Here is a 25520-nt window from a genome sequence, read left to right as displayed (position 1 = left end):
TTATGATTAGTCACTGGTGTGATATTTATGGTTTTTACAATGCTATGTAGTTCATTTCTCAATACTGTTTGAAACAGGAAGCTTATGCTTAAGATAGTTCATCTCACTTGGCGGAAGATTCAAAGAAAGTAGCTGAGGGGCTGTGTAATCAAGAGCAAAGTTGAATATTAGCCCTATTATTCTTTTGCACATTATAGTCTTAGCTACTTTGACCTGGAAGTTGGCTTCCTCCAACATCGGTAGGGTATTTAGCAGTTTGCTTACCAACAGCTTCACACTATTATTGTTGTCCAAGCCTATATCCTTACTGATTTCCATCCCAATAAGTTTGACATAATCATAGTAGAGCTCTCCCCCTATACTCCAGTTAGAAAGCAGTTTGAAGTGACGGAGTATATCTTTGAATTGAGTAAAATTTGAGTCGCCAATAACATATTCAGGTGCCACTCTCTCTAAAGTGAGTTTATGAGCCATCTCAAGTTTATGAGCATCAATTAATGACCTCGCTGCGGACTCGTACTCTCCCTTGCTGGAGAATCGAAGGGCTCTGGCCTCATTCAAAAAATCCAATGGAATTCCTAACGTTCTATGAAGTTCTTGAAGCTTCTCGTTGCTAGTTAGGAAACCCAAAGTATCTATATGCTCCTGAACAATTTTGGTTATCATTTGATCTGCCTTAGAATCATCAGTCAAATGTTCGCAGACAAATATAGCCCCACGGTAGTCTTTAAATGTCACAAGCTTCTCGGCAAGACATTCACAAATCTTATCAGAGACAACTGGTTCAACGTTCAAGAGGAGATTGAGCTTTTTCACTAGCATGAACTGCAGCTCAATGTCAAAATTATTAAGTACCTCCTTTGGACCAGTAAATATCTTAATCAGTTGGTAGTAAATAAAATCGCTATCGTCAGCTGATGGTGATAATGATGGAGTAGACTCGGCATAGCTGAAGAAGGAACTTAAAGCTTCGCTTATAGGCTTGTTTGTATCACCATATTTTAGCAGCAAAAAGAGAACTGTAGGCCAGCTCAAGCCTTCAAGGTGAGGAACATAATCATCCGAAAGAATAGCACCAGATAAGAGTTTATAAACTTTCAAAATAGGACGCGGAATGTACTGAGCTGTGCCTGTCTTGGACCATTCAGCAAGTTGGCCTGAAGCTAGATTTTTGACCATAGAATCATTGGAGCCAAGAGCGCTAATTAACACGGAAATATGACTACTAGCCATCTTGAGTGCAACTTTCACTGCATCACCAAGTCTGTTCAGGCAGAGCAAGTTGTATATTTCTTCAAGAGGATCACGCAATGCTCCCTTCTTCATTATGGATCTCGTGGTATCTCCTCCCAGCTTGAGTAGCCAAACACTGAGTAGTTCACGACGCTTCAAATCCAAGACAGTCCCTCTCAACGTAAGCTTGTGCTCACAGAAGACGACGTCCATTGATTCCAAATGTGCTGAGCAATAATTGTCATCAAACAAGATAGCCAAAAAGTGCCAACATTCATAGTTAGTGGTACCTTCAAATCCGTGCAACGTGGAGTTGAGTGAAACACTCTGATCAAACTTCACTGCAGGGAAGTTACTGTTCGATCTCTCCTGAAAACAGACTCTAGATATTTCAAAACCTAAAACTTCCCTATACTGTGGAAGAAGATCAAAGTTTTTAGGCACTTCTGTGACACCCTTTTGAAGTTCTGAAGACTTCTGATCTTTGAAGAGAATCTGATTCATAGTTTTGGCATCCATGCTAACATTCTTAGCCTTTAATAAATCCCTGTTGAATACAGAGCAAAATCCAGACGACAAAGCAAGCTGCTCATCCCAGTTTTTGTTCACGGGATACTCTGTATCATGCTTTATGGCCATCATATCGATATCATTAACTTCAGGTTCATAAGCTCGAACATGAACTAAGTTATTAAAGTCCACCGGCTCGTCAACAGAGGTCTCTAACAGCTCCATATCATCATCAACTTCAGGTTCTGCAGGTGATTCATGCTGTGCTTCCCCCTCGTTTTCTTGCTTTCTTGAACGAGTGAGTTCCCATTCACCCTGCATCTCTTGCGTTTCCTGAATAAAGCTCTCTTGATATTTATTGGCATTCTCCAAGGCAGTCTTGTTCATTTGATCTCCGTTTTCTTTTAACGCGCGCTCCCTCGTCTGCTGTTCCCGCCATTTCGCAACCAGTTCAGGATCATCATCGTCCTCATCAACCATACCCCAAATACTAAAATGCTCGACGCCAAATGTATAAGCACCGTTAACAGGATCATAATTAAGAAATTCAGCCCCATCCATGTTCTTCAATCTAAAGATATGCCCAGTCAATCCAGGATACTGGGGATCTTTAATCACATTTTTGGTTATTTTGTCCTTTGGATAGCATCCTTCAATGGTAACAGTCGCAGGAACATTTAATCCGTTACCGGGCAAAGGTTTCGGATCAGACTTTTCATATATACACAACACTTTCTTTCTGAATTCAATTGTATTGCCTAGTAAGAGGTCCCAACAGCCTTGGAAATCAGAAAGATCAACAGGCATTCGAAAGCTAACTTGTCCATTGCCCCTTCTTCCGGCAGTGAAATTTTCAACACTAGTCAAGTCGGCAGAAGGCATCTCTGAAAGTTCCTGAATGGACGGAGAACACCAATAGCCACCGTCATTTTTATCTTCACTAATCTCATCCGTCTTGGGAGGACCATCGCTCACTTCAACAACAAGTTGATTTTCGTTCGGTGTGATACTTTCCCCCATTTCATGGCCATCTTCTTTCACATTCTCCGTTTCCAACTTCAGCTTCTTATTCGGAGGTCTAAAATCAGAGACAGACCGTCCTGAAGCAACAACCGATTTGACATTAATCTTTTTAAGTAATACCTGATTGGCATCGATCTCTTTATAATTTTTAAAGGCATCTCTAGAATGTCTAATCACTAATCTTCTGTACTCGAACTTCTTGATTGGAACGTTATGCAGTTGACTATAAGCAGCCAGCTCATCCTTCGTTTGGCCCTTGGTTGTATCATTATTCGGTATACTCTGAGCATCAGCAGAAGTTCTGGCCCCAGAGAAAAGACCAGAAACGTTCTCCACCGAGTATCCACCCATCTTCTTAAAAGATTCTCCTGAGCTACCAAGAAATGGAAGGGAACCCGCTCTCCCTGCGAATTCGTGTACCGGAACCGACAGTGTAGATGACGTAGACCGTTTTCGCTTCAATTTGGGATCATCAGTGGAAGCAGGCGATGTTAATGACTTGGGCATCTCGGAAATATTCGCTGTCATACTGGCCAAGCCACTACTATATGGATTCTGTTGTTGCTGTTGTTCTTGTTGCTGCTGTTGCATCATACTTCCACTCAGCCCTTGATTCAAAGTATTCAGTCTTGTCTGGCCAGTCTGTGAATTTCCAAAAATATTCGCATTTGGCTTTGAGCCAAATAATGATGAGCCCATGTTGTTGGTGTTGATGTTGTTGGTGTTGATGTTGTTGTTGTTGTTGTTATTGTTGTTGTTGTTGAAGCCAAAGGACAATCCAGATGGTTTACTTGCACTTTTGTTCACTCCAAATAATGTACCACCACCGTTACTACCGCCGTTACTGATTCCATTATTCGTTTGATTATTACCCCCAAAGGAGAATCCTCCCGTCGGCTTGTTGGCCTGGCTGTTGGATCCAAATGAAAATGTATTTGTCCCATTGTTGTTTCTCATGTTACTCATATTTCCATTGACGTTGTTAACGTTGTTGGAATTACCATTGGAATTACCGTTGGAATTACCAAACAATGAATTGGATCCAAACATATTCACTAGATTCTTGCGTTCTATTCAAAGGATGCACTGTGATACTTTATAAACTCTTCGGCTTTGTTTCGAATCGGCTAAGCGTAGTGAGAAATCTCGCTTTGAAAATATTCTCAAAATATTTCTTGAATATTTTTTTCTTCTCAAGATTTGTCTTCTCTCAATCTCTGCTCTGATCCTTACTGTAAGGAGAAGCTTTATGTGGGACTCCATTATTTCCCGTAGGGTAGCGAGAGAAACTCGATCACAACCGAAAAGAATTAGAATATAGCCATATATGCAAGTAAAGGACTTCTCAACTGATCTGTATGGTAAATATTAATTTTCAACATGGATAATGTCTGGCTTACCTAATACAGAGGTTGGTTAGATTATCTTCCAATATAGAATTAGGTTTAGTTATTAATACATAGATATCTATATCTTTGTGATATACAGCGTTTCAGTCATTAGTTGGCTCTGACGGGCATCTTAGCCAAGACATCAAAGCTTCCGGTACCAACCTTGTTCAATTTACCGATGACAAGTCGGGCAGATGGAGACTCAAGCTGTTCTCTATTTCCATTGAGAACGGCTTTCGTAAGAAATTGGCAGGTCGTTTCGTAAGACATCTTCATAAAGTCAGAGGTACAAGAGTCAATACCTTGCCTATTGAATGCCAAATAACTACCATCTCTGGTCATGTAATCGGCAATCAAGTCCAAATGTCTTGAAGAGACCTCAATGGCATAACGGCCAAACACGTTTATGACTTCATTAACAATAGTGTTTCTTGCTGCTTCCACACCGTAGACATGAAGAACGGCGGCGATATCATTAGAACGAATGGCATTAACATCGATGAACGAGTCATGCTCCCACATAGCTTGGAAATTAACACCTTCTGTGACCAAATCTCTTGATCCTTCCTCGTGCAAGCATCGATCAATATGAGCAACACTCCGAACCACACACTTCTTACACATTTCCTCAACAATGTTCACCATAAGCAACTTCTCTGTATCTCCGGAAAGTTCAAGCTTGAACTGGCACCATTTGCCAGAGTCGTCGTCAAAGTTGAACTCTGAGATAAATTCATGACTGTCAATAACCTTAAGTTCACGCTTGATTGCTTCCTTTGACATATCTAGGTGAGAATTGCCTTTGAGCTGCGTTTTCTTTGAAACATCAATAGGCTCGTCATCGTCATCTTGCATATCATCATCTTCATCACTGCTGATATCAATACTGCTATCGGCGCCAGTATCACTATCGCTTTTCTCTGCCTTACGGATAGCCTCTAGTTCATCATCATCTGGACCATCATAAGATGCAGACTGCTTCGATTTACTCTTTTCTTTCTGTGCAGAGTAATCATCATCAAGTGAACCCAATGGAGCACCGTCGACCTCGTCACTTTTAGACTCCACAGCATGTCCAATATCCTGTAACTCCTCAACAACTTTCTTCTGTTTTCTAATCTCCTTAACAATTTCACTCTCGAGCATTGCAAGGAACTCGTCGGAAACAACGATTTCCAACTCCTCCTTCGTGAGATCATACTCTTCCTTGTAGTCTTTGGAATCAAAGAACTTCAAACGGATTTCATAAGAACGTCTCGACTCTGGTTGATTAGGATCGGCAGTAATTTCAGTAACCGTGACATCGTCAATAAACGCGGAAAGCGTAAGTCTGGAGATTGTTTTGCAGAAAGCATCAGCGGCAGGTTCATCAACGTCAGTCAACAATGGCAGAGTCATTTGCGGAGTTTTAATCGAAGAAGAAGCGGTCATGACAATCTCACGAAGACGTGGAATACCCAAAGTGACATTGGCAGCACCATGTCCGGCAAAGTGGAAGGTATTTAAAGTCATTTGAGTGGACGGCTCACCAATGGACTGAGATGCAATAATACCAACTGCTTCACCAGGATCTATAAGAGATCTCATATACTTGAGTTGCATAAGAGCTTTGAATTTCTTAGATGAGACGCCAGTTTCAGAATGCTTCTTGAACAGAGATTTATTCTGCTCAATGAATTTGTCCAATTCCTCCTCAAAACGTGTAGAAACAGAACCCAAATATCTCGATGGGTTGAACAGGGAGACTGTAGGATCATGATCATATGACTGTTTCCATGCAGGAACATCCGCCTGCCTCTTCAGTTCTTTACGGAACTTCTTGGAGTAATGAACGGCAGTTTCGGAGTCCAAGTTGTCAATATTAGATGGACTGTACTTCTGCAATAAAGCCTGATAATTCTCGTAAAAGAAGTTGAACTTAAATAAGTAGGACTCCTTGACTACGTCCACAGCATCGCCACCATACAAGAACTCTATAAGGCTTCCGTCTGCGTTTCTGACAGTGTTATCGTAACCAACATGAACACCTTCTAACTGTTTAGTCAAGCAACGTTGCAAGTAACCAGAGTTGGCAGTCTTCACAGCAGTATCAATTAAACCTTCACGACCTGCCATACAATGGAAGTAGTACTCCTGGGGTCTGATTCCAGAAAAGAAACGGTTCTTGATATAACCACCAGCTCTAGCATCGGTGTCGAAAGGTTTGAAACAAGGTAATGTTTTACCTGAAACCATGACTGGAGTTCGCTGACCCTCCAAAGCCTGCTGTCCTAACAAACACATAATTTGCGACACATTAACGTTAGAACCTTTAGCACCAGATAATGCCATCGCCTGCATAGAATTCTGTGGAAACTTCTTCACAGTGCCTGCGGGGACGCAAGACTCCACCACCTCGGTAGTGATAGCGTTGACTTTGGACATAGTAACAGCATCCAAAATGGCATGTTTTTCATCATCTCTCAACACCTCTTCAAGTCGTTTGTGAAACTCGGGGTTGGTCACCGGAATATCTTCATCTAAGTTGGTAACATCAGCAGCAGCTTTACGACCAACCTCTTTGGCTTTAGACAATATTCTATCCCTATCAGTATTTCCCGAAGTGGTCAACTCTAAGTCATCCATACCACAGGTAAATGCAATCCACTGCTCGTAGTTGGTGAGCAATCTTCCTAAGGAGGATAACGCTCTCTGAGCTGTATCTGGGCCGTATGCCTCGTGAATGGCGTGAATAATACCGTACTTAGAGGAACCATACTGAGATTTATCAAGAATTCCGCAAATTAATTGGCCGTTCTTGAAAATGACTTCATTTTCGTGGGATCCTTCTCCCCAATACTCGTTCTTGATTTTGTTCTTGGACTCTAAATTAACTCCAGGAAGGTGGGCAGGTCTGATGTTAAGCAAGACAGAAGATATCACTTGCTTACCAGACCACAATTGAACGGGCTTGAAGATTGTAGGTGGTAGTGTCTTCACTCTCCAAGAACCGGAGCCAAACCCATGTCCATTATGCTCAGGTCTGAGACATCCGTACACAAGTTCTTGATATTTTTCTCTGGTGAAGAAGGTCTCTTTATTAGTCAACCATACACCAGTGGAAAGATGATCCTGAATCAAACCACGAACAGGGGAACCAGAAGTAGGAGTAAGGTATTGTGAATCTGTATTAGCTAAATTGTAGGCTTCTGCACGTGCCAATTCACCTTGCGGAAAGTGCAAGTTCATTTCATCACCATCATAGTCACAGTTGTAAGGACCACCATTCGCGTAATGAATACGAAGAGTCTTTTCATTCGGCAAAACCCTAACTCTATGACCCATCATGGAGGCCTTATGAAGAGTAGGTTGACGATTCATAATAACAACATCGCCATTTCTAATATGTCTAAGCACTTGCTTGTTCACAACACCATTACCTTCCCCTGAGGGTGTGAGTAACTGCTTGGCAACGGCCTGCCTCTGCTCTTCGTTCATACCAACCAAACTGATGGTGCCATTCTCATCGCGCACCTCAGTGGCTCCCGGCCATTTGTCCGGTCCATTGATAACGCACTGTCTCATCTCAGCAACATTATAACAAGTAACAGGTTCTGGAAAAGTCAATTTCGTAGCAAACACAGGGGGCAAACCGATCTCGTTCGTCTCGATCATAGGATCTGGTGAAATAACAGACCGGGCGGCAAAATTAACACGTTTTCCCATTATATGCTTACGGAATAGCCCCTCTTTCTTCTCCAAGGCCTGCTTGATACCCGGTAAGAGGGTCTGCGAGGGACCGGCATTCTGATTTTTACTAGAATCAATAAATCCATTGACATCGTTTTGAAGAGTAACAAAAGCATTCATCAATCTATTGAAAATCAATTTTTTCTCTTCTTCTCCGGTGATATCTTTCTGCAATCCAAGGAACTGCTCATTCAAATCTTTAATCAAAAGACTAGTGGTAAGAACCTTGGAAAGAAGCTCATTCTGTGTGTTTTCGTGCACCTCGTCACCCAGCCTTTGAGGCATACGGAATCTCGTAGGCGGGACAACCAAGACATGTAAAAAGAACATATCAGCAGAAACCAACTTCGGAGTATCGGGCCTCGAGTGAAACAGACATTTCACAAGAGGCTGCTCAACAGTAAAAACAGCTTTCAATAAGCCAAGGATCTCAGTGGAAAGGATATAACGAGAACCCTTTCCAGAGGCAATCTCGACGGTGTCGCTAGTCTCACCCTCAAGAATATTGCCAGATAAAGACATGTTGGTACTGTTAGCATCTCTTTCCTTAGGAGAAAGAGCATTAGCGAAGATCTTAGAGTAGCCATCGTTACGTAATTTGGGTGAATGCATTCCACAATTCTCACAACGAGATTTGGCAACAAGTTCCTTATCTATCTCTTTGATGAGTTGCTTACGAGCCTGAAGAATAGCACCCGTGTACACACCTCCCTTACTGGTACGACCATCCTTTAAAGCGGCATTGATGGATTCATAAACAAACAATTCTCTCTTCTGAAGTAGGTTAGATTCGGCCGGAGAAACTGGTAGCTTGTGAGCCTCGTGACTTTTTTTATTATATTCAACGGCTTCGTCGTCTCCATCAGTGTCAACCTGCAGCTTATCTATCTGAGAAGCTTCTAAAATCAAGCCGTACTGAATTAAACGAAGTTTACATTCGTATGCATGCAACTTGATAGATCTTATCTTAAAATGATGGCAGTAAATACATGAGCCACGAGAAAGGAGAAAAAGCCTGCTAAAGAACATAGGGTTATAGACGGGAACAGGTAATTCAATATGACCTTGATGACCCGGACAAATCCTCTCAGACAATCCGCATGTAGCACAGTTATTACGAAAAAAAGCACCTAACGCAAGATCGTACAAACCACCAGGAACTGGATGTCCCAAACTATCAAAGGCTGACGGATTTGTGATTTGCTTTGCTGAAAGCTTTCTTATTTCCCCAGTTGTGAGAACACTGAAGTCAACATAAGTGATTTCCGAGCCCACAGGCTTTGTCATATCCATTTTTGTTGATTGGAAATTGAACTCGATACAGTGTACTGCTGCAAACAAGGATCAAAGCTTGATGTTGTAGAGAAGATGATGATAAAAAGGCAGTTTAAAAGAAGCTAGTAGGAGGATATAAAAATTTTTAGGGGTTCATACTGAAAAATTTTCCGGTCGATCGATGTGGTCGATCTATTTTCAATAAATCGTTCAAGTACTTGTTATTAAGTACAGATAGTTATGTCTCTATTTTTTCATTCAAAGAAGGCCTTTTCACTCTAAAAATCAAGCCTACATCGCTGCTACTCTTCCAAATTCTTATCTTGACAGTGTTTAGCGTAGCATTCAAAGGGAGAAGATGATCTCTGCATAATACTTCGAGTTCAAGTCCTTTCTGTTCTTCGGGAAGCTTCTCTTTGACATACTCAATAACCTTGCCCATTCTCATCAGATTATAAGCTGTAAGTCTACTAGAATCCAAAAATTCCAGTTCTGGTGAAGCCTCCTTATCCGGTGTCACAGTAAATCCTACTTTGGGCACCTCTTTATGCGGGTACCGTCCCAATAAGATAGCCCTTGACACCCAAATTGGTAAATACTCTTCAAATTTGGCTGTATTGGCCTTCATGTTGGACAGATGTGTTAAGAATAGTGTCTTCGTGTCATTACCAAAGGATCTGACGTTCTCATTGATCGTTACTAAAACTTTTCCGTCATACTGGAATCTCGGCACGATGACAGCCTGTTCAGAATGCTTCATTCCACGATCATCCATCCACTCTAGCAATTGTTCAGTTGTCTGAAACTTCTGAACAGCCTCTGTGATCCTTTTGGCTCTCTCCTCAGATGGTGTCATTGTATTTACCTCCTCCTGGTTATTATTATCTCTCTCCTCACTGTATGGAGACTGCTTGCCGTGATGAGAAGATATTCTAAAGAACTTTTTCTTATGTTTATCGTTCGAGATAGAAGAAGTCAAGGAAGGAGACGAAGACGAAGAAGACAAAGAAGGAAGAGGAGGATGAGGATGAGGATGAATTGAGGCTACTGAGGAGGAAGGGGATGCTTTTGTGGTGTCTTTCGACCTCCTTGTTTTCCACAGACTCTTCTTTCCAGAAGAAGCTTCTCCAGCCTCCGCCTCCCTACGATCCTTCCGTCTCTTTTCTCTTCCGATAACGAATTTCTCAGTAAATATCTCTTCCGTGAAATTAGACAAAAGTGATTTGAGAACAACTTTGCCTATATTATACCTTATAGGATCATCACCATCATCTTCCCGTATAAATTCAGGATATGCTTGGGCAAGCTCGTCGTCATAAACTTCGCAGTTTGTGAAAGTGGATTCTTGTAAAGTAACAAAGAGCATTCCTCCCTTTGTTTGAACAGAGCACCATTGAGGAAGACTTTCGTCCGTTTGGAACTTATCACTAATATCATCAAAGCGATCAGATATATCAAGGCATCCAGTCTCTTCGATTGGTTGATCGATACTTTCTAGCTTCTTGATTAGTTTACCACTCACAATATCTATAAGATAGATACAGCCATTTTGGTCCATGGTAGCCACATGCCTTCTGTTATTTAACATTCTGGACATAATGAGGCCGTTAGAGCCCTTGATTGCTTGAAATGGTTCATCATTATACGCAATCACATCAACCAGATAATCTGGAACCTTTTCATATGCGATGTCAAGACCTTTCTCGTTGTTGATAATGATATACTCAGAATCAGGACCACCATTCAAAGAAAGAAAATAGGTGTTTAGCCGCAAATCTGCGGCTCCAGGACTTGGATCACTGAAATCATTTTGATTGTTCTGAATATCCCCATCTATATTACCATCAATATTCTTGTCAATCATAAACTGTGATGTAAGGGCTTCATCAATCTGATTCATATCATCATGTGAAAATTGACTCACAAGATCGATACTGGTATCATTACTGAGACTCGTAAGACTGAAAGCGCCAGAAGATCCCATATGCTGCAAAGCAGATGCAGAGGGTGAGGCAGGAGCTCCTTCAGGAGAGGCGGCAGGAGAGGAAGCGGCATCTCTCCCTAAAATTTTTAGGTTCCTATAGAGTTTGATGCCTTGATAAAGAACCAACCTGTTCGTATTTGGGACCTTCCAGTTTGTGATAAATTTATCCTTATCTGCAGTAGATGCTACCCAAATACTGTTGTCTCCATTGACTATATTCAAGACACCGGGTGGATTCCAACGGCTACAGTTTTGCGCAAGATCTGCCACTATGGTAGAGATACCAAGACTAGAATTCACCTTGTCATTGAAATAGTCACGCTTTTCAAAACCAGAAGAATCTGGATCCAAATCTGAAGCCCTTAGGTCGGTCTTCAGGACGAGACCGTTACGATCACCAGAATAGAAAAGATCAAATGAAGGAGTCTCTTTCGATTCATCAACACCTGGAACACAGAGAGACCAGACAGAAGAGTCATGCATGTCAAAGTTACGCATGGTTCTATTGGTCCTTAAATCCCAAAGCCGAACAGTAGTGTCAGAAGAGCCTGAAAGAAAGGATTTGGGACCCAATTTAAGGCATCTCACGGTATCAGTATGTCCCATAAACATCTTGATAGGCTTTTTCATGTCTCTGCGATCAAAGAGAGTCGACACATTAGTTGGACCTCCACATATAATGAAATTTCTGTAGCAATCCATTGTGTACACAGATCCTTTCTCCTGTGGGAACTGGTATGAATCCACGCAACTTTGCGTAACCATGTCCCATATTTTAACGCATCTATCCAAACCACCTGATATCAACTGGTTCTTATGGGACTTTGTGTAGGCCAAAGTTTTCACGTAATCGTCGTGATAGCCCAAAGTAGAAACCTGAGGATGCTCTCCCTCAATATTCCAAAGCTTAACGGACGTATCATTGGAGCAGGAAGCCACAGTAAGTTGCCGACAAGAAAGCACCTTCAAATCGTTGATCCAGTCAAGATGCAAGTGGCCTGTGTCTGATAGTTGATAGTTTGTAGCAGTAGGCTGTCTTTCCGAAAGTGAACAACCACGGATGGACTCCTCTAGTTTTGAAATCTCTGCTTCGTTATCCAAATTGTCTGAAATGTACTGTTTAATCTTTTCAGAATCGTCGTAGACCGAGTCGAAGTCTTCGGATAAGAGGAAAGGATTGGATGGCTCTGCGGGTTCTTCTGCAAGATCGTGGGGTTTCCACGTAGACACAACTCCGTCCCTTCCTCCGGAGATAAGCATGTGCCTTCCACTATCATACTCTAAGGCATTAACTCCGAGCGAGTGATGCCCTAAAAGTTCATGGTCAGCTGTGTTTACAATGTAGCTAATAGTTCTCTTTCTGGGGGCGGTCCCAGGGCTAGTAGTGGCGGTACTAGCGTTAGTAGAAGTCATGTTTGCTGAAGAATGGGTTGTAGCAAAGAATAGAAAGCAAAACTGATCTCTCAAAAAGTTAACTAATCAAGATTTTCCAGCCAGTGAAAGTAATTTATTGGAGAAGCACAGAGACTGACTTTCCGATGTTCTCCACTTATTCGTACCTCGATCGTCGAACTTTGAGCCCATCCCAAAAGAAATACGCGAATTTCTCCAGTTCAGATTATTGGTAGCACGCGCTACTTAAGATAGATTTAATCACATGGATCGACGGATCTATCGACGATCTATATATATACAGTTATCTTGCCATCTCCTTTTCTATTAGTCTTTGCCTCTCTCTTCTCATCCTATTAAGTTCTCTCTGCTTCCATAGCTCGAGCTCATTCTCCTTTTCATTATCTTTCTCTGTATCTTTATCGTCCAATGTAGCTACTATCTCGTCCTCTTCTTTTCCCCATCCCTCTTTAAGTTTCCTTTGGGTTTCCAAGCGCGTTACCACATTTAAATTGTGTTCAATCGTCTTCACTGATCGTTCGATTTGAGACTTATCCTCCAGGGTTTTCGGTTTTTCATCTCTTTTTTTGGTTCGAAATTTAACCTTAGCAATAGATATAAGACTTTCTGATCCTGAATCTGATGAATCGTCCTCTTGATCATCTTCTTGATCATCTTCTTGATCCTCGTTCTTTTTATCCTCGTTCTCTTCATCCTCGTTCTCTTCATCCTCGTTATCTTCATCCTCGTTCTCTTCATCCTCGTTCTCTTCATCCTCGTTCTCTTCATCTTTGTGTTCATCCTTGTGTTCATCCTTGTGTTCATCCTTGTGTTCATCCTTGTGTTCATCCTTGTGTTCATCCTTGTGTTCATCCTTGTGTTCATCCTTGTGTTCATCCTCACCCCCTTCTCCTCCCTCTCTGTCTTTGATCTCGATATTAATATTTCTCTCCCCTTCTTCACTTTCACTATCTTCACTTTCAGATTCTGGCTTTTCATACCTGCCTTGTCCCGGAAAATACCTCTTCATGCTCATCAATCATTACCATTAGCCAGCTTACTATGATGTAAAAAGTTCGAACCTTGAATTTTTCTTTCTTTTTCCATTCTGTCTTTTTCTAAAATCTTTGAAAAATTTTAAAAATAAAATCCTTTTCTTTCATTTCTACTTCTTCATCTAGTCCAGTTCTTTCTATACAATGTCTGCCATATATAGAGCCCTAACCCAGGACACAAATTCAAAAGGCATCTCAAAGCCTCAAGCTGGTAGCTTTGGCCCAAAAAGAGTGAACAAACAGAGAGTTCTCCTAATTTCTTCAAGAGGTATTGTTTTCAGACACCGTCATTTGATTGCAGACATTAACGCTCTATTGCCTCATTCTAGAAAAGAACCCAAGTTGGACACAAAGAAAAGTTTGTATGAGTTGAATGAACTTGCAGAGATGTACAATTGCAACAATATCATGTATTTTGAATGCAGAAAACACAAAGACTTGTACATGTGGCTTTCAAAACCACCTAACGGACCTACTATCAAGTTTTTTGTTCAGAATTTGCATACTATGGACGAATTGGATTTCACAGGAAACTGTCTCAAGGGTTCAAGACCTATTCTTTCTTTTGACAAGACGTTTGAGACCGAAGAAAAGTACCAGCTCATGAAGGAGATGTTTATCCAGCAATTTGGTGTTCCTCCACGTGCTAGAAGGTCAAAGCCTTTCGTCGATCATGTCATGACATTTTCTATTCTAGACGGAAAAGTTTGGATAAGGAACTATCAAATCAATGAGTCTAAGGAGTCTCAAGAAAATGAACAGAGTGATGAGGATCTCACTTTGGTGGAAATTGGTCCCAGACTCGTTTTGACTCCAATTATCATATTGGAGGGATCTTTTGGGGGTCCTAAGATCTTTGAGAACAAACAATATATCTCTCCTAATGTTGTGCGGGCCCAGCTCAAGCAGCAGGCAGCAGCCCATGCCAGAGGTAGACAACAGGATGCTCAGGACAAAAAGTTGAAGAAAAGAGAAGAGGTTCTTAAGGCAGATCCGTTGGCAAACGACTTCCTCTTCAAGGAGTGAACTAAGAGTGTACTATATTAGATTTAAAAATAAAAAGCAAAAGATATCAAGTAGTTTCATTTATAGAGAATAATAATAGGAATATAAATCTATAGCGTTTCTCACTGTTTAGAAGTTTGATGGTCCAATAAATACTTCTTGATGAACTCCTCCTCTTCTGGAGAGGCAGCTTCAATCTTGACTTCCTTCTTTGGAACAGTCTTCCATGGCTTTGGGGCCACCAAAAGGCCAACCAAAGAAAGAGTGCCAATCGCTAGATAGTGGGAAGGAATCACTTTTCCCATAATGTTGTATGTTGCGACCATAATGAACCAGATTGTGATGAAGCTGTAGTAAATCAAAAGTGTTGAGGTGAAGGAAACTGGAAATAAATGTCGCAGATTTAATTGGAAGAAAGATGATTTGCGTCGATCGTCTCAAAATGAGAACTGGGAAGATAAACCGAGTTAGTGAAAGCGTTAGAACCAGTTCCAATGGAGACAACTATTAGGTTATTATGGCTGTTCCATTTTCCACAGACGTTCTTATCAATGTCTTTCGAGAAAGCTCTATATCGATTGGTCAAAGGTATGAGAGCCAGGATAAGCGTGACTCTAATAAGCGGCAGCAACAAGAGCCAGGAGGAGTGTTAAGGAACTCTTCCTCCAATACGAATTCTTCATCTCCCGCGGGTATTACATCCAAGCAAATTGGTTACATTATGGGTTATGTTTATAAGCCGGAGACGGTAGCAAATGAAGTGAATGTTTCACAAGACTTCCCTCTTTTGACCCAGTATGAGGGGCAGCCGGCCCCGCCTATAAGATGGGACGTACTCAATGAAGCCACGTATGGTAGCTCTCTCAAGGAAGAAGAGGAAGAAGAAGAGGAAGGGGAAGAGGAGCAGAAGAATTTGTCTGTTGCAGTTCCCTTGAAATCATCTGTGTCCAGAGGGCAGGAGGTCGTTTCTGAGTCCGCCGGAACCGATAAGCATGTTAAAACGATATCAGAACCATCATCGGTTGCTGCAACAAGACACTCTCTTCAAAAAAGTAAGAGCAGGGGACTCTTTGAACGTCTCATTAGTAGAAAGAAACCTACTAGTGAAGATAATCTGGATGGAACTGGCTCTCGCTCAAAACATATGTCTACCGACGAGGACACGGACAGCACCGATTCTTCCTTGATGGACTCATCTATGATAGATGACAGTCAGGAAATATCTCAAGGGCAGGATAACTCCGGTAGTTCGGGGCTTGATCTTTCTGGATCGGTAGGATCTGTTGGTTCGATTGAGTCCAGCGAGATTGCCGATGATGATGATGATGACTACATGATGGATTCTCCTTTACAATCTACTTCACAATATATGACCGGAGATGTCAGTGGTTATTCCTACTCGGATGACTATTACTTGGACTCTGATGATTATCTCAGCGACTCTGATTACCCTGCTGATGAAGGTTCAATTGGGACATCTTCAGCCTACCGGGAGAGCCATCCGGTATCGCGCATTAACTTTACCAGTTCCAGGCAGGGAGCTTACTCGTCTTCTAAGCCTGCTTATTCGGTATCCATGAGAAGTCGAACGACATCACTAAGTTCTTCACAACAATCTCGATTTCAGCATCCGCAGCCGCAGGCTCCACTACCGTTGGGTATGGCTACATATTCTGCTGCAGGATCTATGGCAGTGCCAGGTCCAACTTCGGGTGTTGCTTCTTCAAGATCTTATCAGAGGCTGGAAATGAAATTGAAGCGGAGTTCTAAATCTCTCGGTGACATGTTATTGATGTCTGGTGATCAAGAACCGCATCAAGCACTTGATTTCACAAAGCGGGAAGTGAAAAGACGTGGTTCTCAAATCGAAGAAAACAAGCTGAATGTTTCAGACACTGAGAGTATTAGTTCGCTTCCCAGTATAAGCAGTCTTCAATCACGAGCTTCATCTGAAACACGACTTTCTTCGAAACTTACCGCATTGATCAACAAGAAGACATTATCATTGGACTATTACGATTATGTTGGACGCAAGAAGACACCATCTGATGTTCTTGAAGATATCACAGTTTATATACCCGGTCTGAAAATCACTGCTAAATCACCATTAGTGGTTAAAGTCAACACTTCAGTACGTGTTGTGGAGATGATTGGCTTTATTCTTCTCACGTTGAAGGGAAAGGAGATTCCTCTTTTTGAGAAGTTTCCTGCTCAGCCCAATTTTTGGGTACTTTATTTGGCCGATGACGATGGAAAAGCGGAAGACGACTTTGGTGTTCTGGACAGGACAAGGATGGTGAAATCATATGGAGCCGATGAATTCGTTATGACAGAGGTATCTGAGGAAGAAATGCAGAGAAATGAGAAGATTACACCCTCGCCATTGGAAGTAGCAGAAAGGAGGCAGAAGCAGCTTCCTTTACCAGTACAGAAATCAAGAGAACTTTTTATGGATTCTCCCGCACAGCATGTTAGAAACACATCATTGGCAACTATCTCGTCGAATCTCACACCGGGATCAGTTCCGGGAAAGCAACTTAAGAGTAGCAGGAGATCAATTGATGACGATTCGTCATTGATCACCAATGAAAGCGAAGGAAAAGATGAAATCATTTCACCGTCTGTTGCCAATAAAGGTATGATAAATATGGATTATCCATATTCGGCGAATGCAGGTATGTCTATATATCATAGGTGGACAGTTTGGCGAAGGCAACAGATGTCCTTCAAGAGTAAAAATGCTCGAACTTTGACTGTGGATGGATATCAAATCTACATTTTGCCATTTAACGAATCCAAGGGGTCGTGGTACGAATCTAAGACCAGCAGTTTTAACATTGGGCAGGTAGTGAGAATTAAGCAAAGCTCAAAGGTGCCCCGATATCTCAAGATATTTGTTAACAGGCACAACGATGGAGCTATGAAGAAATACTATTTGGAGGCCAAGAATGGCGAGCAGTGTAGGGAAATAGTGACTACTATCAAAAAACTAGCTGAAAGAAAACATGAATAAGACCGAGACTACTACTGGTGAGGTATTTTTCACTCGAGAAAGATACGATAAAAAAAATATGAACGCGTCGGATCTTGAATCGACTTAACGTGTCTTCAAGATTTACATTGCTCTTTACTAAACATTGATATGAAAATCTTAACGGAAGAAGAGAAGGAGATTGCAACGGTAAGTATGCTTTTGATGATGGTTCATTTGACAACAATAAAATACTAACGTAGACTAGCATCTCAAAGCAAGTATCTGGTATACTGTATCAAAAGTAGTGGAGCAGCAAACCAAGAAACTATCCCGAGATTCTGGTGGGAATTTGACTGCTACTCCACAGTTTGTGGCTGCTCTGGTGGAGTTGGTGTATAGACAACTTACCGGTGTAGGAGAGGATCTAGCAATGTTTGCGAACCATGCTCGAAGGAAAACCATTACACCGGACGATATGTATATGATAGTGAGGAAGAATGAGGATCTTAAGGAAATATTGAAGAATATTGCTGAAAATGAGACTAAAGAACCCAGAGACCTTAGTGGAAGCGCCAGTCATAGAGCACCTGAATCTTCGGATAACGTGATACTTCCTGATCCATTAAAAAATATTCAGGTCAAACAGGAAAGTCATCATAAGATGTCTCATTCTGGAGAAGAAGATACTTTCAGTGACATGGGAGACTACATATGATTTATGACTATTTATACCTTAACTAACTGTATTATAAAGCCGAGAGCTTTTAGCTTTCTAACTTCCACTATCGAGGATCTTAATGGTTGCACGACTGGGGTCAAAAAAATTTTCGAAATATAGTGAGAAGGAAAGTCTAAAATTGTATACGTAGCCATCACCCTTGTTTGTTTCTTGTCCGTCAAAGATCATGTACGTTTCAAGATTGGGTAGACTTGGCCTTCCGAGGGCCGGAAACCTCAAAGCGGTTATTGGTGATTGGCGGATAACAAGAAGATTGGAATCAACATCTTCGTCTACTCAGCGTCCATTGAGATTAAAGTATCAGCAGTTTTCACAATACTATAAAGACCCTGCAATAAGTAAGAACGTTCCAGAACTCGAACAGACGCGATTGATCCCCACCTTACCTGCATTTTATGCTAGCAATCCCTTGCATGAGGAACATATCTCGAAATTGACTGACTTGTTGAACAGATATCTCAGTTTACCATTTGATAAGAGAAACTCGAGCAATTCCTGGCTGACTTTCGAAGATTATAAGGAGATTGGAGGAGGAAACAAGCTAAAAGTGACTCAGTACCAAAAATTGATGACTGTTTTGAAAAGATTAGATTCTATTGATCCTCAGCTAAAGAACGACGAAATTGAGGGTGCACTAGGTGGCTATAGAAAGGCTAAAGAACAGGCGTCTGCCAGTAAGAAATCCAAAACCTTGGATGATAAGGGAAGGGCAGTTGCCTTAGGACGGAGGAAGGCTTCCAGTGCAAAGGTTTACGTTGTTAAAGGCAGTGGAGAATTTTTAGTCAATGGTAAGCCATTGGAGAACGTGTTCCCAAGTTTTAACGATAGATTGACAGTGTTGTATCCTCTTCAGGTAGTCAATGGCGAGGGTGATTACAATGTTTTCGCATTGTCCAGGGGTGGTGGTAAGACAGGTCAGATAGATTCTATCAAGCTAGCCATTTCTCGAGCCCTTTGTATACATAATCCTCTGTTGAAAAAGAGGCTATTTTCTGCGGGCTGCTTGACTAGAGATCATAGAGTCGTGGAGAGAAAGAAGCCTGGTAAGATGAAAGCCCGTAAGATGCCTACCTGGGTTAAGCGTTGATGGCGATGATATTCACATGTACATATATATTTATATATTCAGAAAGATCGTTTATTTTGGTTTTTTCGAACCACTTGTCTTGGTAAAGTCTATTTCTGGCATAGATAGACCAAGGTTATTAGTCAAACTTTTGAACTCTCGAATGCCTCCTATAAGAAGAGATTGTTTGATCCCAGCATCTTTAACATGTTTCGCCGCTACGTACTCTCCCTTAACGTAGTCGTGAAGTTCTCTTCGTGTATTTAGATCCGGAATCTTCTGAATGGTTCGAAGCATATCTTTGTAAGTTTGAAGAACTTGACTCTTTAAAACAAACTGTTGGCATGTTAGTATACAAATATAGGCCGAGAGAGCTGTGAATCAACGGGTACTTACTTCTTCGAACGAAACGTCGTCTTCAGGCAATCGTTTATGTCTCAATCTCTTGACTGAAGAATTGGTGATCCTGCTTGCAAAATTCCTTGTAAAAATGGATAGCCTACATAGCATTTTGCTCAAGTCAAAGAAAGAGACAATATTATGTTACTCATTGAGTTTTCATGAGGCTCGAATTTTATGCTGTCTTGTTTCTTCCTGTTTACGGATTTGTTTGTTTTTAGCTTCATTATAATCAATGGTCAAAGAAACGGGACTTTACGACATCTTAGGTGTGTCTTCAGATGCAGATGAAATCATTATAAAAAAGGGGTATCGTAAAATGGCGTTGAGATACCACCCTGATAAGAATCCGGGCAATAAGGAGGCTGAATTAAAGTTTCAGGAGGTTGCAGAGGCCTATCAAATTCTTAGTGATCCTCAAAAGAGAACCATTTATGATGAAGTGGGTAAAGAAGGTATGAGTAAGCAAGGAGTTGAGGCCGCTAATGTTGATCCTAAGGAGTTTTTCTCTATGATATTTGGAGGTGACGGCTTTAATGATTACATAGGAGAATTGAGCCTGATTTCCTCAATGCTCGATGCCATGCAGAATGAGGACGAGGAAAATACTACTGGGGATCCTTCTGAGACTACGGTCAGTACTTTTGATGGAAAGAGCAGCAAGCTCAATAATCAGCAGCAAGATGCGACGAAGAATCGTCAGAAGATAGCGTCCAAATACATGGAACAGAAGAGAGAAGAGGATAAAAAGCGTGTGGATGAATTGGTGAAGAAGATGTTGGAAAAGATGGATCCTGTGCTTACTACAGTACATGGTGACGGCTCTTTCGATGATCATGAGCTCACCAATTTTAAGAATATGATGGCAAAGGACGTTTCTTCCGCTGTATTAGAATCATTCGGTGTTGATATGTGCCATGAAATTGGTAAAATTTATCTTTTCAAAGGTAGGGCCTTTTTGAAGTCCCAAAAGGCTATTTTGGGTCGATTTCATAGAATAGGATCATCACTGAAACAGAGTAGAAACACTGCCAAGGACGTTTTCAGTTTGATTTCTTCGGCTCACGATGCACAAAGTACTTTACAAGCGATGGCAATGCTTGAATCATCGGATGATGGTGATATGGATGAGTATCAGAAGGCCAAGTATGAACAGACTATGACGGGAAAGTTCCTACATGTTGCATGGGCTTCATCGAGGTTCGAGATCAATCAGATTCTAAGCAGTGTTTGTAAAAAGGTTCTCAATGACAAAACCCAATCGTCCGCAGTGAGAAGACAAAGAGCAGAGTTATTGATAATCATGGGTGTTTTCTTCAAGAATGCAAAGAGGGATGCTGACGATGATGCTGAGGATACCCAGGTGTTTGAGAGGTTGGTCAGAGAAGCCAAGGAAACCAAATCCCGCGATATTAGAAAACAGGCATACTCCAATATGAGGAAGAAGCAAGATAGTTTATCCACGACGAATGGATCTATTGATGATGCCAGTCTTAACAGCACTAAGTCTGCCGAAAAGTCTACAGAATCATTTTCAAAAACGTCTACTGGGAGCTCTAGAGGTCTCTTCTCAAGATTCAGAAAGAATTAAATAATAAGATCATGTGGAGGTTGGGTATATTGATTAATTAAGATAAACAGGTATGCTCTCAAGCACCGCTAGATCCATAAACTTTAGCCCACTCTTCAAAATGCGACAAGTTTCTCTTAGAAACACTCGGTCTTATATATTTCATTGAGCTAACAAAATCCTTCAGTTGAAGCGGTCTTATATCACTCTTACTAGTAAGTAAAAGCTTGTCTCCTAGCTCTCTTAACGGGCCCATTGCGGCATCCTTAGCCAAAGCTGTAATATCGGAACCGGAAAATCCCTCGGTAAGTTGCAGAAGCTCATTCATGTCTTCTTCTGAAAGCGAATGTTTCTGATGCGACATCAGTCTATCAATTTGTGCCCTTCGAGTGTCTTTCTCGGGAAGGGGTATGTACTGTCTTCTAACAAATCTTCTTCTTGCAGCCTCGTCAATCGTCCAGGGTAAATTTGTGGCAGCAAGGACCAAAACTCTCTGAACATCTTCACCTTGATCTTTACCAGCAGCCGCCTTAGTCAAATCTGACCATTGTATCAGAAATTCGTTCTTAATTCTTCTCGAAGCCTCGTTCTCACTATCGTTGTTTCTCGTTCCCAAGAGTGAGTCAATTTCATCTACAAAGATAATTGATGGGGCTAGCCGTTTTGCCAACTGGAAAAGAGCCCTCACTAATTTCTCGGATTCACCCAAGTATTTGGAGGTGAGAGAAGAGGCAGATATCGAAAAGAATGTCGATTGCGACTCTGTAGCAACTGCCCTGGCCAACATGGTCTTACCTGTACCAGGCGGTCCAAAAAGAAGCATACCACGAGCTGGTTCTCTAAGCCCACTAAACAAATCTGGTCGTAAGAACGGATAAACCACCGTTTCCTTCAACGACTTTTTGGCCTCCTCCAAGCCGGCAATATCTTCCCAATGGACCTCGTCTCCATTTACAACAATCTCGTTGAGAATTTGCCGCGCAGCAGTCGGATCAACTCCCTTCAATGATTTTATAAGCTTTTCCTGATTTTTCTTAGAATCTGTTAAATTGTCTTCATCACTACCCAAAGTCTCTGTATCTTTTGTAAAGTTTTCGTTTAATACCAGCTCCTTCTTGGGAGATTCGGCTTTAGGAGGCCTCCGGGATCGGTTTGAAGTAGCCAATCGAGATGATGAATGATTATACCGCATATTACGATTTTGATTGACTATCTGAGAACGTCTAACCACCTTCTTTGGAGACTTTGTAGCCTTTGGTTGAGGAATATTCAACCTAACTGCTGCAGATTTCTGTAATGCGGCCTGCGCTCTCTGAGACGATGTTTTCTTCTGCGATGAATAATCTTGAAATTGCTGGGATTGGTTGGAATCCATCGAAAATGAAGATAGCTGATCCGCCAAATCAATCAAATCTTCGTTTGCCTGACCGGCTATCTTCCTATTGGCTTTAGAAGCGTTTCCTTGGCGCCGAAGTTTCTGCATGGTCTCCTGTTTTGCCTCTCCTTCAGTAACAAAATCTGAATCAAAGTTTTCAAAGGGATCTTGCTGTTGTTTTTGCTGTTGCTGCTGATTGGCAGAAGAATAGGAGTGTCCTGTTGTCAGGCTGCTTGACGGAGACCATATAAGATTAGCCGCACATTTGGCAGAGGAAGAATAACCGGATAAATTAGAGTTTGAGTGTGAATGTGAATGCAATGATTGTGATGAAAGAGACTGGCTTTCATTTGCGCTGATACTACCACTGGCGCCAGATCTGAGTGTCTTCAGCAGAGATTTTGAGTTCTTTCTTGGGTTATTGGATCTCAATGTTAGCACCGGGGAAGCAGAATGAAATGAATGTGAATTTGCAGACGTATTTTGTTGTAAAGATGGTCTGTGAGGTGGAGGCTTTGGAGGCGTTTCCCTCTGTATCTGTTTTCTCAACCTCTCCATATGGTCGTCTGCCTGTGCTTGCAAAACAGATATTTCGTCCATGAGGAAAGACTCCTCTTCTATAAGATCGATGCTGTCATATTCAATACGAGCGCTATCAAACTTAGGCCCAAATGACTCATGAAGCATCTCCCATCCAGCTGAAGCCTCCCTAATTCTTCCATTCTGCTCCAGACTAAGATTGGCTAATGAACTGTTGGCAACCTCATTGTAGAGTTGTGTTAGCATGCTCAACGGCGGTGCCGTTGTATGTTTATTTCTATAAAACATGAAGTGCATATGCTACTTAAGTTAAATGAATTTAAGTTATGCCGTAGGAAGAAGTAATGACCGCACAGAGCCCTTTCCCTCATCAAGCCTCTCCGATTTCTCTGCTTCTGCGACCTTCCCTTTTAAGCCTCAAGATTTGAGCCTTGAAAAAAAACTTGATGCCTAAAATTGGCGCTGAGGGATGGTATTATATCCAGGATTGTCAAGGCATAGCAGCATTTAAAGATATGATGTGTTGATGTAAGCTATCGTTTGGTATAGTCTTTCTATCTAAAATCATCTTTAAAAGCCTTATTGACATTAATTTTTAGTCATTTTGGTAAGTACAAAATTATTTATCTTCAAAGGAGACATACAGTCTCAATGGGTTTCAGTGCCGGTTACCAGTTACTGCTTTCATATAAATTACACGACTTACTAGCTTCTTAGTCATCACAAAAGGAAGAATACTCCTTTCATCTTTATTACTTTATTCTACTTCTATTCTATTCTATTCCATTCAAGGTACAACATCACGTTCCGTCATACCCTAGAAAAAAAGAGTTAAGGTTTGAAGAAGAATAGCCAATGCCAAAGACACCTTAGCTCCCCACCAAACATGTTGGATAGTAAATGGACAAGTGGTGTAGTCAAAGTCCCAATTGTGAGCAGTATAATTGAAGTGACCAGTCACAATTCCAGTGTTACCATCGAATTCTCCCATGATAGATCGCACAGTAAGTTCTCTAATATGCTTAGGGGAAGTAATATCTTTAGAGGCTTCCCAAATATTTGTCTCAGAGTCGTAGTTGTAATAATTGACACATCCAACATGATCATGACCGGTCATAATAATGCCAGAACTGTTTTTGAACGCAGCATTTAGAACTCTCTGTGATGTCTCATACTGAAGATGATTCTCAGATTTCAACAATCCCAGCCTACAATTGGCTCCGGGAGGACAGTTGGTTTTGTTAAAGTAATCCACATAGGGTCCATCAGAGCATAATCCTTCACGCTTATACATTGGAATATGTGTCATTAAAATGGTTGTTCCATTGTATGATTTATTGGCAAGAGCATCGACAAACTGCCATTCGTATTCTTGGAATTCAGGCTGTAAAAGAGGACCATCCAATGCCAAAGAGTTTAAAACCACAATTCTCCATGGATGATCAGTATCGTTATCGTATTCAATCCAGTAATTGTCCTTGCCAAACAAAATTCTCCATCGACACATATGCTGATAAGTGGTATCTCCGTAACCAATGTCGTGATTTCCCGTAATATTTATGAACAACGGCTCTGTAGTCAAGTTAGCCGACGACCAATCCCTCACGTTTTCATATCCATAGAGATCGTCCCTTGCAAACTTTCCCTCGTGCAACTGCTTATTAAACCAACCAAAATGGCTTTCCCAATCGGCATCTTCATGCTTGGCAATAAAATCAAGCTCGGCAAACGTCTGATTTATCGGTCTTGGAAAAAGACGATTCATAAACCTTCCAGTCCTGTTATAGAATTCCGAGTCTCCAATCCATTGCGACGAAAACATGTCCCCCATAACAGCCACATGCGTTGGATTCAACCGTGGCTTCATCATATTGTAAATATGCCCAATGTAGTAGTCATTGGCATAGTTATCGAGTCGCTTAATGTAGGGAGTTATCGGCCAGTTACCATTGATCTGAGGGTCACCAATGGCCAAAATTCTGATATCTTTGGGATCCGGATATAGTTCAGCATCTTCTTTTACGAAATAATGCTCATAAAGATCCCCTAAGAACGGAAGCCCAAGAATCTTAATCTGGGTATCCGTCAATTTATCGTAGTTGATATACTTATGAGACCAATCACAATTGGCTGAATTCAAACTAGGATAAGTATATATATATAGATTGATCACTGCAGCAAAAACTGTAGCAAACCAAGCGCAGAATCGCAACGAAATCATCAAGCGAAACGATGAATCAATGAAGGGAGGATTTGGCGA

General features: G+C 41.4%; 11 protein-coding genes across 11 annotated transcripts; 5 read left to right on the top strand and 6 right to left on the bottom strand.

The window, feature by feature from the left end:
• Nucleotides 1–51: 51 nt before the first annotated feature.
• FOA43_001167 (uncharacterized protein) lies at nucleotides 52–3816 on the bottom strand (the record flags this gene model as incomplete). Its single annotated transcript, XM_038921489.1, has 1 exon — nucleotides 52–3816. One exon carries the CDS (start codon nucleotides 3814–3816, stop codon nucleotides 52–54), a length of 3765 nt encoding a protein of 1254 aa, XP_038777417.1.
• Nucleotides 3817–4265: 449 nt separating this feature from the next.
• On the bottom strand, nucleotides 4266–9179 carry FOA43_001166 (uncharacterized protein; the record flags this gene model as incomplete). The annotated part of the gene is made up of 1 exon (XM_038921488.1): nucleotides 4266–9179. One exon carries the CDS (start codon nucleotides 9177–9179, stop codon nucleotides 4266–4268), a length of 4914 nt encoding a protein of 1637 aa, XP_038777416.1.
• Nucleotides 9180–9399: 220 nt separating this feature from the next.
• FOA43_001165 (uncharacterized protein) lies at nucleotides 9400–12558 on the bottom strand (the record flags this gene model as incomplete). Its single annotated transcript, XM_038921487.1, has 1 exon — nucleotides 9400–12558. One exon carries the CDS (start codon nucleotides 12556–12558, stop codon nucleotides 9400–9402), a length of 3159 nt encoding a protein of 1052 aa, XP_038777415.1.
• A 283-nt stretch (nucleotides 12559–12841) lies between these two features.
• FOA43_001164 (uncharacterized protein) lies at nucleotides 12842–13567 on the bottom strand (the record flags this gene model as incomplete). Its single annotated transcript, XM_038921486.1, has 2 exons — nucleotides 12842–13538; nucleotides 13560–13567. 2 exons carry the CDS (start codon nucleotides 13565–13567, stop codon nucleotides 12842–12844), a joined length of 705 nt encoding a protein of 234 aa, XP_038777414.1.
• Nucleotides 13568–13736: 169 nt separating this feature from the next.
• BRX1 (Ribosome biogenesis protein brx1) lies at nucleotides 13737–14618 on the top strand (the record flags this gene model as incomplete). Its single annotated transcript, XM_038921485.1, has 1 exon — nucleotides 13737–14618. One exon carries the CDS (start codon nucleotides 13737–13739, stop codon nucleotides 14616–14618), a length of 882 nt encoding a protein of 293 aa, XP_038777413.1.
• A 496-nt stretch (nucleotides 14619–15114) lies between these two features.
• Nucleotides 15115–17610, top strand: FOA43_001162 (uncharacterized protein; the record flags this gene model as incomplete). The annotated part of the gene is made up of 1 exon (XM_038921484.1): nucleotides 15115–17610. The coding sequence occupies one exon, from the start codon at nucleotides 15115–15117 to the stop codon at nucleotides 17608–17610; it is 2496 nt and encodes an 831-aa protein (XP_038777412.1).
• A 129-nt stretch (nucleotides 17611–17739) lies between these two features.
• On the top strand, nucleotides 17740–18286 carry FOA43_001161 (uncharacterized protein; the record flags this gene model as incomplete). Its single annotated transcript, XM_038921483.1, has 2 exons — nucleotides 17740–17778; nucleotides 17837–18286. 2 exons carry the CDS (start codon nucleotides 17740–17742, stop codon nucleotides 18284–18286), a joined length of 489 nt encoding a protein of 162 aa, XP_038777411.1.
• Nucleotides 18287–18476: 190 nt separating this feature from the next.
• FOA43_001160 (uncharacterized protein) lies at nucleotides 18477–19397 on the top strand (the record flags this gene model as incomplete). The annotated part of the gene is made up of 1 exon (XM_038921482.1): nucleotides 18477–19397. The coding sequence occupies one exon, from the start codon at nucleotides 18477–18479 to the stop codon at nucleotides 19395–19397; it is 921 nt and encodes a 306-aa protein (XP_038777410.1).
• Nucleotides 19398–20010: 613 nt separating this feature from the next.
• FOA43_001159 (uncharacterized protein) lies at nucleotides 20011–21366 on the top strand (the record flags this gene model as incomplete). The annotated part of the gene is made up of 1 exon (XM_038921481.1): nucleotides 20011–21366. One exon carries the CDS (start codon nucleotides 20011–20013, stop codon nucleotides 21364–21366), a length of 1356 nt encoding a protein of 451 aa, XP_038777409.1.
• Nucleotides 21367–21424: 58 nt separating this feature from the next.
• On the bottom strand, nucleotides 21425–23548 carry FOA43_001158 (uncharacterized protein; the record flags this gene model as incomplete). The annotated part of the gene is made up of 1 exon (XM_038921480.1): nucleotides 21425–23548. The coding sequence occupies one exon, from the start codon at nucleotides 23546–23548 to the stop codon at nucleotides 21425–21427; it is 2124 nt and encodes a 707-aa protein (XP_038777408.1).
• Nucleotides 23549–24077: 529 nt separating this feature from the next.
• Nucleotides 24078–25481, bottom strand: FOA43_001157 (uncharacterized protein; the record flags this gene model as incomplete). Its single annotated transcript, XM_038921479.1, has 2 exons — nucleotides 24078–25401; nucleotides 25474–25481. The coding sequence occupies 2 exons, from the start codon at nucleotides 25479–25481 to the stop codon at nucleotides 24078–24080; spliced, it is 1332 nt and encodes a 443-aa protein (XP_038777407.1).
• Nucleotides 25482–25520: the final 39 nt, after the last annotated feature.

The sequence above is a fragment of the Brettanomyces nanus genome, chromosome 1 (assembly GCF_011074865.1).
Source record: "Brettanomyces nanus chromosome 1, complete sequence".
In the NCBI taxonomy this organism is placed as follows: Eukaryota; Fungi; Ascomycota; class Pichiomycetes; order Pichiales; family Pichiaceae; genus Brettanomyces; species Brettanomyces nanus.
This window is presented reverse-complemented; position numbering and strand designations above follow the sequence as displayed.